This window comes from Mytilus californianus, unplaced genomic scaffold (genome assembly GCF_021869535.1).
Source record: "Mytilus californianus isolate M0D057914Y unplaced genomic scaffold, xbMytCali1.0.p SCAF_7, whole genome shotgun sequence".
Taxonomy (NCBI): domain Eukaryota; kingdom Metazoa; phylum Mollusca; class Bivalvia; order Mytilida; family Mytilidae; genus Mytilus; species Mytilus californianus.
The window spans coordinates 8,521,614-8,538,112 of NW_026262723.1; the positions used below are offsets into that span (position 1 = coordinate 8,521,614).

At 31.4% G+C, this 16,499-nt stretch overlaps 1 protein-coding gene across 1 annotated transcript; it reads right to left on the reverse strand.

Annotated features, from left to right (window-relative positions):
* Positions 1–260: 260 nt before the first annotated feature.
* LOC127707499 (protein-lysine N-methyltransferase EEF2KMT-like) lies at positions 261–16,428 on the reverse strand. Its single transcript, XM_052212076.1, has 8 exons — positions 16,328–16,428; positions 13,959–14,099; positions 12,795–12,905; positions 11,444–11,521; positions 9,619–9,674; positions 7,796–8,307; positions 6,047–6,193; positions 261–5,454 (listed from the first exon to the last, which is right to left on the reverse strand). Exons 1-8 carry the CDS (start codon positions 16,424–16,426, stop codon positions 5,345–5,347), a joined length of 1,254 nt encoding a protein of 417 aa, XP_052068036.1. The 5' UTR covers positions 16,427–16,428; the 3' UTR covers positions 261–5,344.
* Between the last annotated feature and the right edge of the window lie 71 nt (positions 16,429–16,499).

Below are 16,499 nucleotides of genomic sequence, written 5' to 3' on the forward strand. Positions count from 1 at the left end.
TTTATGGATTAGGATGTTTATTTTCATCCTGCCTTTGTAAAGATTATTCATTTTGCCAGAGGCAATGTCATGTCATTTGTTTTCATATATTCAAAATGCTCCTGCTCCCTCCCTGAATACAAAATGGTCATCCCCTTAGATATTCATGTAACTTAGAAATGATTCCTCAGAAATCAGTACTTCTCCTCAACGTTACTGAAATATTTGCCACTGGCATTAAGCATCAATCAATCAATAAATCAATTAGAAATAAGTCTGAGTACAAACGATGTTTTATTTGTAAAGCACCAAATCATTATAAATACAACAATAGTACAAAACAAAATCTTTAACAAGAATATAAAAAACATAATCTCAAAAACAACCTTTACCAATCATAATTATGTTCCACAGACCTAAATCTCTTTAAAAATTAAAAAGAGGGCATGAAAAATTTCACTTTAATTTGTTTCACTCATGTGGTGAAAATTTAAATTGTTGATGAAAACTTTTTAAGATTCTAAAGAATGCATTTGTCCATGTGTCAATAAAATCAAATGTTATTCTGTGCTACACATAGCTGTTGAACACGATTTTAATTGCAAATTTTACTGTGTTTGTAAATTTGTATATCAAATGACATATTTAACCCAGTGACAGATATAGAGCGACAAATACAGTTTTTGCATACACTCTTTACAAGTCCCAATCCCATCCTTGCCTTGGAGCACCTGTATGAAAATAACTCAATGAAAATTGGTCTTGTGTCATTTAACAAATAATATATTTACTTCAAAATGCAGGTAAGATACGCTTTATTAAGTACTACTCTATAAAACAAACCTGACAATTTGGTGCAAATAAACATACTTTACAGACAATTCAATTGCATTTTTTTCAGTTCATTGACATATCAATTATCAACTAAAAGTAATGAGTGTAACAATTGCACAACCTCAAAAAAAAATTTAGCAGAAATAATGTGCCCAACACCACATGTATACAGGTGGTTGAGAACAACCAGTGATAGTTTACTTATATATAATTTCAATATAACATCACAACAGCTAACTGACCAATAGGATTACCCTTAGTAATTGACCTAGGTCATCAGACAAGAATACAATGTTTAAACTAATATATCTTTTTACAGATAATATTTTGCATTATTTTCATTTCATTTTGGGTCTGAATGTCTAGGTTTTTTTAATTTTTGGTTTGCTGTCACACAAGGCAACGTCACTTATATAAATAACACATGAAAATTAGTTGTCTTACAATATTTCATAAACAAAAGGAGTTTCTACATCACAAAATATGAAAACACTTCTACAGCATTTTACTTTTTTCTCGCTAGATTTCGTAACATACAATCTACATTTACATTAAAACACAACCTTATGCTAAAATTAAATGAGCTAAATTTCAAAATATAATTCTCTATAAATAAATATATAAAAATTTAATAGTGCATTATAATTCTTTTTTCACTAAAAGCCATATAAATACGGTAATCTATAAATTCTCTATATATAACAATAAAAAAAAATTAATAATCTGATTGACTATCAATATACAAATCTGTAAGCTTTTATATTACTTTAAATGTTAAGCCTTTTTTCTGAATTTTGTTTATAATTTTAGCCTGGTACCAGTGCTGCAATAGTTCTGTTGGTAACAGAATACCTTTCCATGAGCAATGGGACATATTGGTTTTTGGGGTTTTTTTTGTAAATTTTTTATAAAGTCTGTGGTTAAATTATACATTTTAATGTTCAAAAGTCACAAAAAGGTGTTTACTGCATGTTCCAAGTAAATTAGAAAAATCTTTGTTTTTCATGGAAAGTTCTGTAATTACAACAAAGAACAACACAATAGTGTACTGCTCATCAAATTTTCAACAAGTTATAAAATATTGATCTGCTCTGATAACATAATTTCTTTTTAATTTCTCAATCAATTAAAACACAATTTCATTATGAACATGTGTATAGATAGTTTTTAACTGATGTAACTCGAGTACAAATTATTTCCATTTATTCCATAAATTATCCATATTCAACTTGTTAAACTGACCCCTAGACTTATCTAAAGTTGATTTCCAAACAATTTTAACTTGTTTTAGTCTCATATATTTCATGACAACAATCCATTATAGACAGGATCTGTTCTAACACTTGTTTGTATTACATGTTTGAATTTGATTACCGGTAGTCAAATAAGAAAATCAACATGTTTCACCTTCAACATGGCGGCCAAAGGAAATGGCTCCAACTCAAATTATGTTATATCAAAATCTATCTATTGCTGGTTTTTCTATGTTGTGAGATCATCTTTGTTTGTGATGGCATCATCTGTGTAGATGTCACTTAACAAGTGCAATGTGTATCAAAATTTTTCCTTTTTGAACTGTTTTGAAATAAAAACATTGCAAGCTTCAGAACAGAAAAGACAATAATAAAATGCTTTCAAGTAATCAAACATTACTTTTTCACCAAATGTCAGACAAACAGTAAACTTTTAGATGCTTGGCAAATAATATTTTTAAAAGTCTTTTAGCTTTTACATATATTGTAGGAATTTGTGTTCTTGAACTAGTCTAAGAACGTCACCAAAATTCTAATGAAAAATGGAATAAAAATACATTTTAGTACAAACATTTAGGGATGGATAAAAAATAATACAACAAAGGTTTCGTTCAAATATCGTTGCTAGGTCAACTGTTTGGCATGTACAATGAGTTTGCTATATCTTTTAAAATAAAATATTTTCAAGTGATAAAAACAGAAGTTTTTTTTACAATATAACATAATAAAATCCACTTCATACCCTTACCAATCAAACAGTTTATTACACTTAACAAAAGTATAAGCAATGATGGCTTTATCAGAAGCCATACATTACATTATAGCTTAGATGACTAAAGTCATTTCCAACTTGCCATCTTGGAAAAATTTGTTACGCTTTTGTACTCCCATTTTTTACAAAACTCTGAGGTTAAATAAAAGCCAGCAGGAGGAGCCAGCTCATTGTGGACAGGTTGTGCTGTAGCTGGTGCTGAGCTGTAGTGCGTTTCTACAGAGGGTTATACAGAAATTATAATGACAATATGACAATCTGCTAACAAAAACAAATAAGTGAACTAATATTGCATTGATGAACTAGATTTATACATGCATGAGCCATGTCTTCTACAACAAATTTATCTTAAAATGAAAAATTCCTGAACACATGTAAGCCCTCATGAAATAAACTATCTTATTCGCATTTACTGAATATTTCAAAAAAATACATAGTCCTTATTCAATTTATGTATTACAATTCTCTGACACTAAAATCAACAAGGGGACATTCACTCTTTTTTCATGTATTTTCCACCCAGTAAAGATAATAATCCTTAATTAACCAAAAGCTATCAATGTATCAATTTCCCTTCCTTCAGTTTTAGGTACAATGTATATTTTTTTTCATTTTAACCACAAAAAGATCGAGATTCATGTGATTATCATTTTGGTTTTGATGAAATTTATTCACAAATTATCTCCCCTCAAAACAATTTACAGATAGATATACTGTATGGACACTTTTTTATTGTTGGAGATTGTTTGCAGACCTATTTTGTTTGTGTTGTTTAGTTGATGTCTATTTGATGTATATCATTTAATTCACAATATCCACAAACGATGTTTATTCAAGAATATAAAGCCTTGTACAGTAGTGTGTATAAACAAGTGCAGAAAATAGTTTCCATTACTGTGGATTCATTTATTTCCGTGGGTACCAATTTTCGTGGATAGAGGAAAACTTGCATATTCATAGATATTCAAATTCGTGGTTTTGACAAGGTTCACATGCATTCCTTTAAACAATTTGCATTTCGTTGAACATTTAAATTCGTTGTTTCCTTGTACCCACGAAATCCCCGAAAATTGGTAACCAACGAATAATAATGAATCCACAGTATATTGTTTACACAGAAAAGAAGGTGATATTTTCCATTTTTTAGTGTCAATATCCACACTGTTGTGTGATAAATTTTAGACAAATATTTTAAAACTCTTGCTTTTGTGACAATTTAAAACATATATACTCAATGTAAATAATCTTATGTTGATTAACAATTTATGTTTACAATTGTTTTTCAAAGCAATGTAAGATGTGTATTTTTTTACCTAATGCAAGTGTATAGTTTTGCATAAGAATAGATAACAATGGCTGAATACTATCGAAAAAAAGTTGTAGTATACTATGATAATGTGTGTATATATCTATCAATTTACCTTCAACCTTAGTAAGTGATAATACAGGTAATACTGGTAAAAAAAAATAACTGTAAACTTGTTTTAGTTAAAAAATCAAAAATCCACCAAAGATTTTACATCACCATATTTTTTACAATTTTGCCCTTTTTAATTACTACACAAAATATTTACTTATTGTACAACCAAAGACTTATTTTCTATTATGAACCCTCTGTTTTTTTTCCCAGTAATTGGAATTAACAATGGTAGGGTTGAGTGCTAAAACACTAGTTAAACCTGCCTACATGTTTATGTGCCTGTCCCAAGAGAGGAATCTTGTCAGTGGTTGCCTTTAATTTCAAATTATTATTATACATTTGTACCACATGTTAAAATACCAGTTTGGTTAATATGAGGGTGAGTGACAATTTTCTTAATATCACCCTCTCATGCGGAACAATCAAAAATCTATAATTCAAAAGACAATAGTTTAATTTTAAATCAATAACTTTAAAGACAATGATTTTATATCTAAATCAATAATCATCCGTCCCTTGGCCTATATCACCCTGCTCAGTCACTGAGTAATTCTCTTATCACAGCTTTGAGATGTGAGCAGGCATTATCAGCGACGTCACAATATCTGAGGAGAAGTAATTAGCGATGTCACAATGTGTGAGGAGATGTTTTTAAGCTTGGTTTCATCAAGCGTAAAACTGTCTGATGGAGAGGATCATTTATAGAACAATAAACAGATTACTGGATTTTCTATATATAGATATCGTAAAATATCAGCTGCTCGACACAATATGATGAAAGTTTTCTAGCATGGAAGCAAAATAGAATTATTCCTGAAATTTATAGATAAGAGGTTGCATGGCACTTTTTCTCTAACTTACAAACAAAAAGTATGAACCACTTTGTCTCTTGCACACCACTTCAAAATTTTCATTTGTAAATATGTGCTTTGAATTGGAGATCATGATAGTTTACTCTATTGCCCTTGAATCATTTATAAGAAGCCTTGTAACCTCTGATATATTTTTTTCTGGAATATCGATCTTATGTAAAATGCATTGAAATGATAACAGCCTCAAGCCTTTACTCTATTCCTCTACTTATTTCTATGTCCCTGAATAATGAATTCTGAGTATTTCTATTGGAATGATATCATCATAATGGAATGTTTTCGCTTTTGGTGGTTCTACTATCTCATAGGCTAATCCTTCATTGGCTGTAAAAAAAATGAAAATAAAACTTAATTCTGACACTGTGAAATATATTAGAATTGTAAATATAATAAAAAAACTACTTTTTCATTTTTTGTTATTTTAGAACATTTGTGTTTTTTTTGGACAATACATTGTATTTGACAGGGCAAGTGCATTTGCATTGGAGAATAACAAAATATTTTAAATAAGAAATATATCCAAGTACATGAAGTAAAAAATGACAGAAATATTTTTTTTTCTATAACTAAAATGAGTGAAAAACGGACAAAAAGGTATTTTTGACAATGTCCCATATTGTATACTGTGGATTCATTTATTTTTCGTGGATAATAACTTGTTTCATATCCAGTCTTTCGCTGCTTTAAAGCTTAGAGCAGCATATACTAAACTTTAAGTCTTTGGCTTGACCCAAACATTCCTGCCCTGGAGACTTGCAGTCATGCTACGATGTGATCAATGTGGTCATTCAGATTTAGACCATGTAGACTGATGTGTGGAAGTTACAATCATAATTTAATTTTTAGGGTCTTGTAGAAAGAGTTCAAATGCTATTAAGTTGAACTACAATGTATTAAGTACAGATGTACTTCTTACCAAGATTTATAAGAAAGAAATCTCTAGTGTCTTCATTTCTTACTGTAGATGCTATATAAGCTACAGGTACAATATTTTTCTTTGGTTTCAATACTTTGAGCAATACTCTAACTAAAGACGGAATCACTTCCTTGTCATATACAACATCTGAAAATACACAAATAAACAAGATCTGAAAATACACTAATAAACAACACCTGAAAATACACAAATAACAACCACTGAAAATACACAAATAAACATCACCTGCAAATACGCAAATAACAACCACTGAAAATACACAAACAAACAACACCTGCAAATACGCAAATAACAACCACTGAAAATACACAAATAAACATCACCTGCAAATACGCAAATAACAACCACTGAAAATACACAAATAAACATCACCTGCAAATACGCAAATAACAACCACTGAAAATACACAAACAAACAACACCTGCAAATATGCAAATAACAACCACTGAAAATACACAAATAAACATCACCTGCAAATACGCAAATAACAACCACTGAAAATACACAAACAAACAACACCTGCAAATATGCAAATAACAACCACTGAAAATACACAAATAAACATCACCTGCAAATACGCAAAAAAAAAAACACCTGAAAATACACAAATAAACTGTTATCACAGAGATATGTCTCGCCTTTTTGCAATTTTGATAATGCAAATGTTGAAATAAAAATAGCAATACTTTAACATGTAAGTTATGCAAATATTCAAAGTCGATGAACCATGTCTGAAGGTACATGGCTAAAAAATCTCCATGAAAATGAGATGTGCTAATGCTTATACAACTGAAAACCAATTAACATTGGCCTACCACTAATGGTTCCCCTTGAACTGACCTAATCACAAACTAATACATGTAAACTAAGCAAAATTTTCAAAGTCAATAGACCATGACTAAGGGGGCAGAGCCAAATAATCTCCATGGAAATGAGGTATGCCAATGCTTATACAACTGCATAACAAATATCATTGACCTACAACTAGTGGTTCCCCATAAACTGACCTAATCACAAACTAATACATGTAAACAAAGCAAAATTTTCAAAGTCAATAGACCATGACTGAGGGGGCAGGGCCAAATAATCTCCATGAAAATGAGATGTACCTATGCTAATACAACTGCATACCAAATATCATTGACCTACCACTAGTGGTTCCCCACAAAACTGACCTAATCATAAACTCATACATTGTTGACGCCGATGCCATTGATGCGGAAACAGCATACCTATGTCTCGCTTTTTGACTCCGTCAAGGCAGGAGTCAAGGCATGGCAAAAACAGAACATGAATGTAAACAAATAAAATCGAAATTTTGCTCATTTACTCATTTATTTGTTCAAACATTCTTCTAATCTTATACCTTTCTCACTTTTTTTCTTGTGGTTTTGAGTACATATGAGTCTGTTAACTCCCCTGTCATATAGAAGCTTTACAATCAATAATCTGAAGGCTCTGCTTTCTGTGGACAGGTTTTTTGTTGAAAATTGGACATAACCATTTGAACAAATACATTTATATGCAAATGTAGTCCCTGGAAATTCTACTTAATTGATTCTTTCACTGAACAACTAGGGATTTTAAAAACAACTTAACATTTTAGCGTCAATGTTGAATTGCAGGATAAAACAATAAACAGACATCACAGTAAAATATAAAATTTATACTCGCTTCAAAACAGGAGAAAACTTGGACGTGTAATCAAAATTATATATTCATATATACCTGCTGCTAATATTATATCAGGTGCTAGTTTGTCTAGAAAATCATGACTGCCTTTACTCCAGTCTAATTGTAAAAGACTTATTCTCTTGTCACAACAAAGTTTATAACTTTCCGCATAGTCTCCTTCTTCCCAGAATTCCTCATTTGGCGTAAAAATATCAATGTCTAAATCCTCGTCAGATTCTTCCTCTAAGTCGTCTGCTGAGGCAGAAGATGTACAACTTATTTCCATAATGTCCGACTGTTCCATACCAATATCTTGTTTCACACTGAGCTGACGTCTAATGCTTCGAATCATTTTCCGTCTTTTTGATGTGACAGTCTGATTTTCTGGTAGGATGGCTTTAATAGCACAAGAATTAGGATCAGAATTGAAATTGATCTCTAGATTTACCATCAAAAGGTATAAGACTTGTGGATGGCAGTCTGAAAATGTCAGCGATCTTAATTTACACTGTTTACAAATAGCTATTCCAGTAAGACCAAGTCCACTTCCAAGCTCTAAAACCTTCCTAGAATAAATGCACACTTCCAAATATTAAACTTTACATCATCTTTTAATATAATTTCAAGGGAATGTGGAACCTTTTTGTGTTATTTTATCATGGAATATATCATTGGAATACAAGCTACCTGAATGCCAAAACTTCACAGTATGATAACAATTAAAACTTAATAAAGAATGCCTTCTTTAACAACTTCCTTTTGATAGATGCATTCAAAACACAATCATACTGGTCTTTTAAAATCAATGTGAATGATCATTTTGATTAAATATAAGTTTTCAGTTTTAATAATTTTTTTTTTTAAATCCGGCTACTCTTTTTAACTTAAGTTATAGGCTTTTTTTAAAACTTATACATGTTATATATTATGATAAATCTATACACACTGTGATGCCAAATTTCGGATTTCTAATTATGCAACATTTTTTCATATATCATTCAACTAGAATGGATATAACGCCACAAATTTCAGGACATTTATTTCACAATTGAAGGTCTGAAATTGAGTGCACATGTGCAGACGTTGTGTGATTGATTTTAGGTTGCATAAAAATGCAATAAAAACTATTATATTTGAGTATTAAAAGGCATCACTTTTTGATTTCATGGTTGCAAATATTGGTTTACTGGCTCTGTTAACGTGTCACCAGTCATCTCAATTTATAACCATCAAATAGCCAGTTGATGCCTGCAAATCTTCTAATGCAATACTGTTATCTCCTAGGTACAGGATGATACCTGATAAATTGGAGGACAGAAGAAGGGTCAACTGAAACTGATCTCAAGATTTACCGTAAAAAGGTATGTGACTTGTGGATGACAGTCTAAAAATGTTCAATTTGTCATATATATGAAGGTGAACTATAAAATTGAGAATGGAAATGGGGAATGTGTCAAAGAGACAACAACCCGACCATAAACTACATATAACTAGAATAAGTCTGATTGTGTATATTTTTTGTGGTACAACTGTTTTACCGACAAATGATATCATAGGAAGTCATTTCAAATTTTATGTCAATTTATGTCTGTAATGTTGTATAGAAATAAATAACTTTGATTTGTTTTATTGTCGTGACTACCAATTTTTCATGGAATGAGGAAAAACAGTATTTTCGTAATTATTTGATTTCTTGGTCTTGTCCAATTCTGCATACTGTTGTCTAAAGAAAATTTGTCTTTTGTTAAATACTTAGATTCAAGATATACCTACATGTATATGCAGAAATTTCAAGAAAATTAGAACTTAGTGTGTAATCATGAATCCACTGTTACTGTTAGTCTTTAACTACTCTACAAAATCAACAGAATCCTTACCTGTTTTCTAACAAGTCACTGTTCTCAAATGCCCATTCTGCTAGGTGTAAGGCAGCCTATAAATATCAAAGTTATCTAAACATTACACAGACCACACAAGGTCATTCAGTTTATCAGTTACAATCAATCTTGCTTCTGTTGAGTGAATCAATGGGAAACAACCCATAGATTCCTCAGGGTATAAAAATTGTTCCGAGTTCCTTTATCTGAGGGGTTCAACTCCTTCGCAAGGGAGATTTGTTTGGCTGTGTGGGATATATATATATATATGTCCCAATGGGGATGCTTAGCCCGATGCCACATGAAAGGAATTGCCACACTTTCAGCACATTAAAAAACCTTGCAACAACTCCCATGCAACAACTCTTTGAAAAGTCTGTAGATGGCCTGTTGCAAGGCAAAATGTCTGCCCCTATTGAACATGCCCTCAATTTCAAGTGGCAGTCAAAATTTCCCAATTTTCATCCTGGTCGACCCACTTTGAAGAGCCAACCCATTGAATGTATGTTTATTTGTTCTCGTTCTAAAGATGCATGCAATATTTACCACTGGATGTTAACAAACAACAATCAATCACTATGAAATCCCCGATTAATGACCCAGTGGTATAAGCAGAAAGTTTTGTCAGAGAAATCATCTATCATCAGAAGCATTCACTGTGATAATCCCCCACAAAAAGTAATTTTATAACAGTGAAAATTTACCACAAAAAGTGATTAATCACTATGAAAATCTTCACAACAGAAAGGAATTTTATCCCTGTGGAAATTCACCACAAAAATGATTTTATCACTGTGATAATCCACAACAAAAAGGCGATTTCAAACTAAATTACATTGTGTATACTGTATTAAAACATAAAAATAGTTTCTCTACTGTTTTTATTATAAGTTCTTTTTATATACGTTTTGTCAATCTACTGATCAAGATTAAAAATGGGAAGGTTGAGATCTCGTAAAACTTGTTTAACATGCCACATTTTCATGTGCCTTTCCAAATTACGGACCTAAGCGTTGTCATACATTTAGGTCATATCTTTTACGTATTTTTTTTTTTGAGAATTCAATTTTAAATGATATATCTTTGACTCTTCTCTTTAATACACAACTTTTATAGACTCAGATTGATTTAGAGCTTGCCATATTGCATAGACACCTGTTCATTATTGAAGACTGTATGTTAGCCTCTAGATTAGTTGCAATGCATCATGGCAGTGTAGAATTGTTGGATTATTTTATCTTCTTTTTTCTCCTTAGGAGACTTAATGTTTGGGTTGTAACATCAGGATTAAAGGTAGTTTACAGACATGACAGTACATCTCTTGATTCATGTTCAGAAATTAATGCTTTCATTTATTATTGGGAATCCTAAGATAACCTCTGGCAAAAATGCAAAATATAATTATAAATGTGATTGCAAAAATTTTATGAAGGAAAATGACACGACTGTCATACAAGTGAGTTTAGCTAGCTATAATACCAGGTTTAATCCACCTTTTTCTACATAAGGAAATGCCTGTACCAGGAATATGACAGTTGTTTGCCATTCGTTTGATGTGTTTGAGGTTTTGATTTTGCCATTTGATATTGGACTTTTCGTTTTGAATTTTCCATGGAGTTCGATATTTTTGTTATTTTACTTTTCCTTACTGTAATTATATATGAATGCAGTTTTATATTATAGCAAACCTAATACTGTTGCATGTTTCACATTAATTAAAATATCGCAATAATTTCTGATTTTACAGTATTTCTTCATAAAAGTGGTACTCATTTTTCCTTCATCAAAATACTGTTTTTTCCCATAATGCCTCTCTCTGACATACCTGCCATGTATTAAGTCCAGTCGTTCCTTGGGATATGAGGTGTATTGATTCCTGTAGGCTTACTGTTTCACTGTTTGGCTGCAATAAGAAAAAGATTTTTAGTACAGGAACGAATAAAAATGGAAACAGCCTGGCAAAGAGAGATAAGACAAACTGAAAATCACACAACTTTTTTAGGCTTTTTATTTTTTCTGGAATCAAATGTTGGACTGCTTTTGGTATCTGATTAAATATGTTAAATGTCATGATTAGTGTGGATTCTTTTGCAATCATCATGTTAACATACTCTGGATTAAAGAAGTATTGAGGAATAATTATGGGATATAAAAAGAACGCCAATATTTAATTTTACTCTTATTATTTTTATGAATAAAATATGATAGGCAAGATGACTTATACATGTATAATTACATAATAATGAATTAATGTAATTTTTTTATTGGAAAATTTGTTCTAATGGGAAATGACTATTTAAAAATACAATGTATAGTTGAAAAGGGTTTGATTCATCAAATCAGTACTCAAGCACAAAAAAAGTATCTACTTCATAGTAGCCTATTTTAGCCCAGAAGTAACCTATTTCAGACAAGGAGATCAATAACTAATCTTTAAACATAAGATTATGATTTTAAAGTTAGACTGATCTGCCTCCTTTATCTGTTATATTTTAACATAGTTAATAATAAGGTTCAGGTATTCACCTAGATAAGATTCACCTAGATAAGGTTCAGGTATTCGCCTAGATAAGATTCAGGTATTCGCCTAGATAAGATTCAGGTATTCGCCTAGATAAGATTCAGGTATTCACCTAGATAAGGTTCAGGTATTCACCTAGATAAGGTTCAGGTATTCACCTAGATAAGATTCAGGTATTCACCTAGATAAGGTTCAGGTATTCGCCTAGATAAGATTCAGGTATTCGCCTAGATAAGATTCAGGTATTCGCCTAGATAAGGTTCAGGTATTCGCCTAGATAAGATTCAGGTATTCGCCTAGATAAGGTTCAGGTATTCGCCTAGATAAGATTCAGGTATTCGCCTAGATAAGATTCAGGTATTCGCCTAGATAAGATTCAGGTATTCGCCTAGATAAGGTTCAGGTATTCGCCTAGATAAGGTTCAGGTATTCACCTAGATAAGGTTCAGGTATTCACCTAGATAAGGTTCAGGTATTCACCTAGATAAGGTTCATCAGCTTCTTCATCAAATTATTTTAAATCATCATGAAAAAATATATTAATTTTCACATAAAATTATCTAATGAGATGCTGTTGCAGCTGTTTGTTTAACCTCAGGTTCAAATGGGATTTTCAGGGATATCCCTGATTAGAAAGCACATTTAACAATTTTACCAGATGATAAGTTTTGTAACAAAGGATGTCATCTTCATCTTCAGTCTGTTGTAAAAGGTCTGTGTACACCTCGTAGATTTCATCACACATTTCAACTTCACTTTCCTCTAACTGAAATTAATAAGATACGTATCAAAATGCTAGTGTACCAAAAACATAATTGAAATAAAATTGAGAATGTAACACTATTAACGCTGAGAACCAGACAATCTGACTTGTTTACAAAAAAGTAGCATATCCAGATATATGTAAATAATTACATTAAATCATTTTCTTACATATGAAATGAATGTTTTATTCTAATCAGCTGCTGGAAGCTCTCTTTAGAAATGTTGAACGAGATATTAATTATACTTGCTACTTGGTTAAAAAATCTTTTTGTTTTGTAGATCTTGATAATTCTTATTTAGCAGAATTGTTTCACCTGTTTTAAATAAAGTAATCTTGAAAAAAAAATGTTAACTCTTAAGAAAACATGTCTCTCTAAAGTCTACCAGTAAAAATTGTTGTGTCAGTCAGTGAATTTGTGACTCTGAGTCGACAAGTATTTGTTCTTATTCCTAAATGATTCATGCCAAGCTAAAACATGTAAAAGGTACATTTGTAGATATTCCATTGTTCGACCTGACAACCTCTTACACCCAAAGTAAACATGCCATGAGAGCACTGGAGAGCTTAGAAAATTAGATACCAACTTTTAAAATTTGTATTGATGATTTTAAGTGTCATTGCCCAATTTGGGTTGCTGACTCATTCACATATATAACATCTTTTATTCCCAATATATATTGAGATAACTCAAGATTACAATATACCAAAAATCTTGGCATGAAAAGATCCAATATACAGTGCACACAAAATGATTTAGTAAAAATCACTCTCAGTAATGATTTTTCTCATTCTTTATAATTACGGTAGAGTTTGATTAAGTTTAAAATATTTTACTGCATATTTCATCAGAATTAGAGTATTTTTAATCTCAATATCCCTGTTTCATAGTGATTTATACACTATTGTGAAAAAATAATTTCATAAAATCTGAGGTTAAACATGAGTGGGCATAAGTAGGCTACCAATTATCAGTTCAGCTGGACATGACAAAATCAAACCAAAATGCAGTGTATTTAAACAATAACTGAATAAGCTTATGATTGTTAAGCAAACCTTGTGAAGTAGTGTCTTCATGAAAGCTTTTTGGTAGGAAACTGATGGAGGATATTTTTTGCAAAGATCATTTAAAACTGTGGCATTGAGAACAGCCTTCTGTTCCTCTGGACCAATCTGTGCACTTGTAATAAGCTCTGTCTGAAAAAAAAAGATATAAAAAGGTTGCTATATATATAATACTTTTTCAATGTATGATGATTTATTGCATGTATTGATTGATGTTTGCTCAACATCTAAATGCTTTTTTTTCATCTAATAGTAACTTACATCTTAAACATGTTAAAGTAAATGGAATATTATGACCTATTATGACTATTATCAAAATCATAAAAAAATCAATGATGATATCCCACTACATAAATTGATGTATATAGTGTTTATCATGTTTATATTTGAGTGAGTGCAAAGAACAATAAAGTAAAATTGCTCATTTTCTAAGTTGACCATGAAATCACTATAACATGAATGTAAATGTACCTTAATTAGTTTAAAACTACAGAGTAACACCAGAACTTTATCATGTTTATTACTAGCCATTAAATCAAGGGACATCTATAGTCCTATAATATATGCCTTCGCATTATATATTCACTATTTAACGTTTTCATGCTGATATTTTCATTTTTTTTTTTTTAAGGCACATTGATAATAAAAAAAAAAAAAAGAAGAAAAATAGCAAAATCAGTAAAAAGAAAACAGAAATAGAAAATAATGCCCCCGAGTTCATATATTATAGGACTAGGGACATCTAATGTACATACTCCTGCAACATTCAGCAAAAAGAAAAAAAGACAACTCACTTACACATACATACATGTATTTTTGTTCTAAAAAACAGGGAATATAACCTATTGCAACTATCTACATATGTATTCTGGAAATACATAATTGGTACCAATGGAATTCTAACCCTCAACCTCCAGATCTAAAGCCAGCGCTCTAACAGCTTGAGTAAATGAATATTTCCCCTTCCTCCACCACTTTAGATGCTCTTCATATCACCAATGTTACCAGTAGTCATAATTAGTACAAGCACGTCAAGTTTGAGTAATTATTCTCAAGTTTGTCTGGGAAACGACCCTTTTCATTGTTTTACATGAGAAATGTGTTACGACAAGGAATTTATATGTCCCTAGGTTGGTCAAAGGGTTAAACTTAAAGTCGGATTTGTTATCTACATGTACATGTATTTATTTTGGGCATCTGAGGACCTATGCCTATGCCGAATCCAGGTCCGTTCGCGCCCAATCACGTTCGCCCCCATGCACGTTCGCCCCCATGCACGTTCGCCCCCTTTCACTTTCGCACCCTACACGTTCGCACCCGAAGTCCGTTCGCACCCTACACGTTCGCGCCCATTTTTTATTGGTTTTGTTTTTAATAATTTGTAAACGAGTTTTGGTAAGTGTATTGCTATAAATATATATTTTTTCATTGTTTCTAAATAAAGTGAGATTCTGACAAGGTTTTTTTTGTGTCATGGTAAATATATTGCTATAAACATTTTTTTCATTGTTTTAAAATAAAGTGAGATTCTGACGACCAGTATTTTATTTTTGTGTTGAATAATTTTTAATCATGTTTGGATAGTGTATTGCTATAAATAGTTTTTTTCATTGTTTATGAATAAAGTGGGATTCTGACACACGTGAGATCAAAGGAGCCAAGCAGTTAAAAACAATTATCTTTCATGTTTTTTTTTTTAAATCTTCAAAGTTTTACTCATACCAAGCTAAATACATGCAGTATTTACATCAACGCAAGTTAAAACAACCATGACAACAATCATGATTTTCAAACACTCAACAATAACACCAAATTAGGCTGTGAATAAATACCAATAAGCAGTAATCATACATAATTAACATTTAATATTTATTCATCAAATCAATTTAAAACTATATTTCATTTAAAAATTCCCGAATTTTTATTTATGAAAATAAAAATATTTTGATATAAACATCTACAAAACATCTAAAAAATTATCAGGTTTTTGAATAAAAAAAGGGTGCGAACGTGTAGGGTGCGAACGGACCTAGGGGGCGAACGTGTGGGGTGCGAACGTGTAGGGTGCGAACGTGTATTGGGCGCGAACGGACCCGATACCGCCTATGCCAGGCTATGGACCCATCAACTGCATGACTAGTTTTGAAGACAGATCCCTATCGAGCACCCATACCAGCAGCCAACACAGTTTCAACCTCCGAATACAAATACGTATTTATCTAGAGATTCTTTTATCATGTTTATTAATAATATAACTTATTTTTAATTTTGATTTTTGTGTTGGCAGGCAGAAAATTCTACCCTTTTGTTTTGGAAATATATGACTATATTGACGACAAACAAACAATATGACTACTAACTCTCCATTTTATTCGCCTGATCGGCACCATTTCAAAAAATTGACATGAAATTTCATGCAAAATAACTTTAGTATCCATTGAGCTCATGGAGGCTGCCATTTTTTATTCCGTAAAGTAACATGAACTCTCATTGGCAGGAAATTGAAAGGCTTGTTTTTTCGTCCAATGAAAA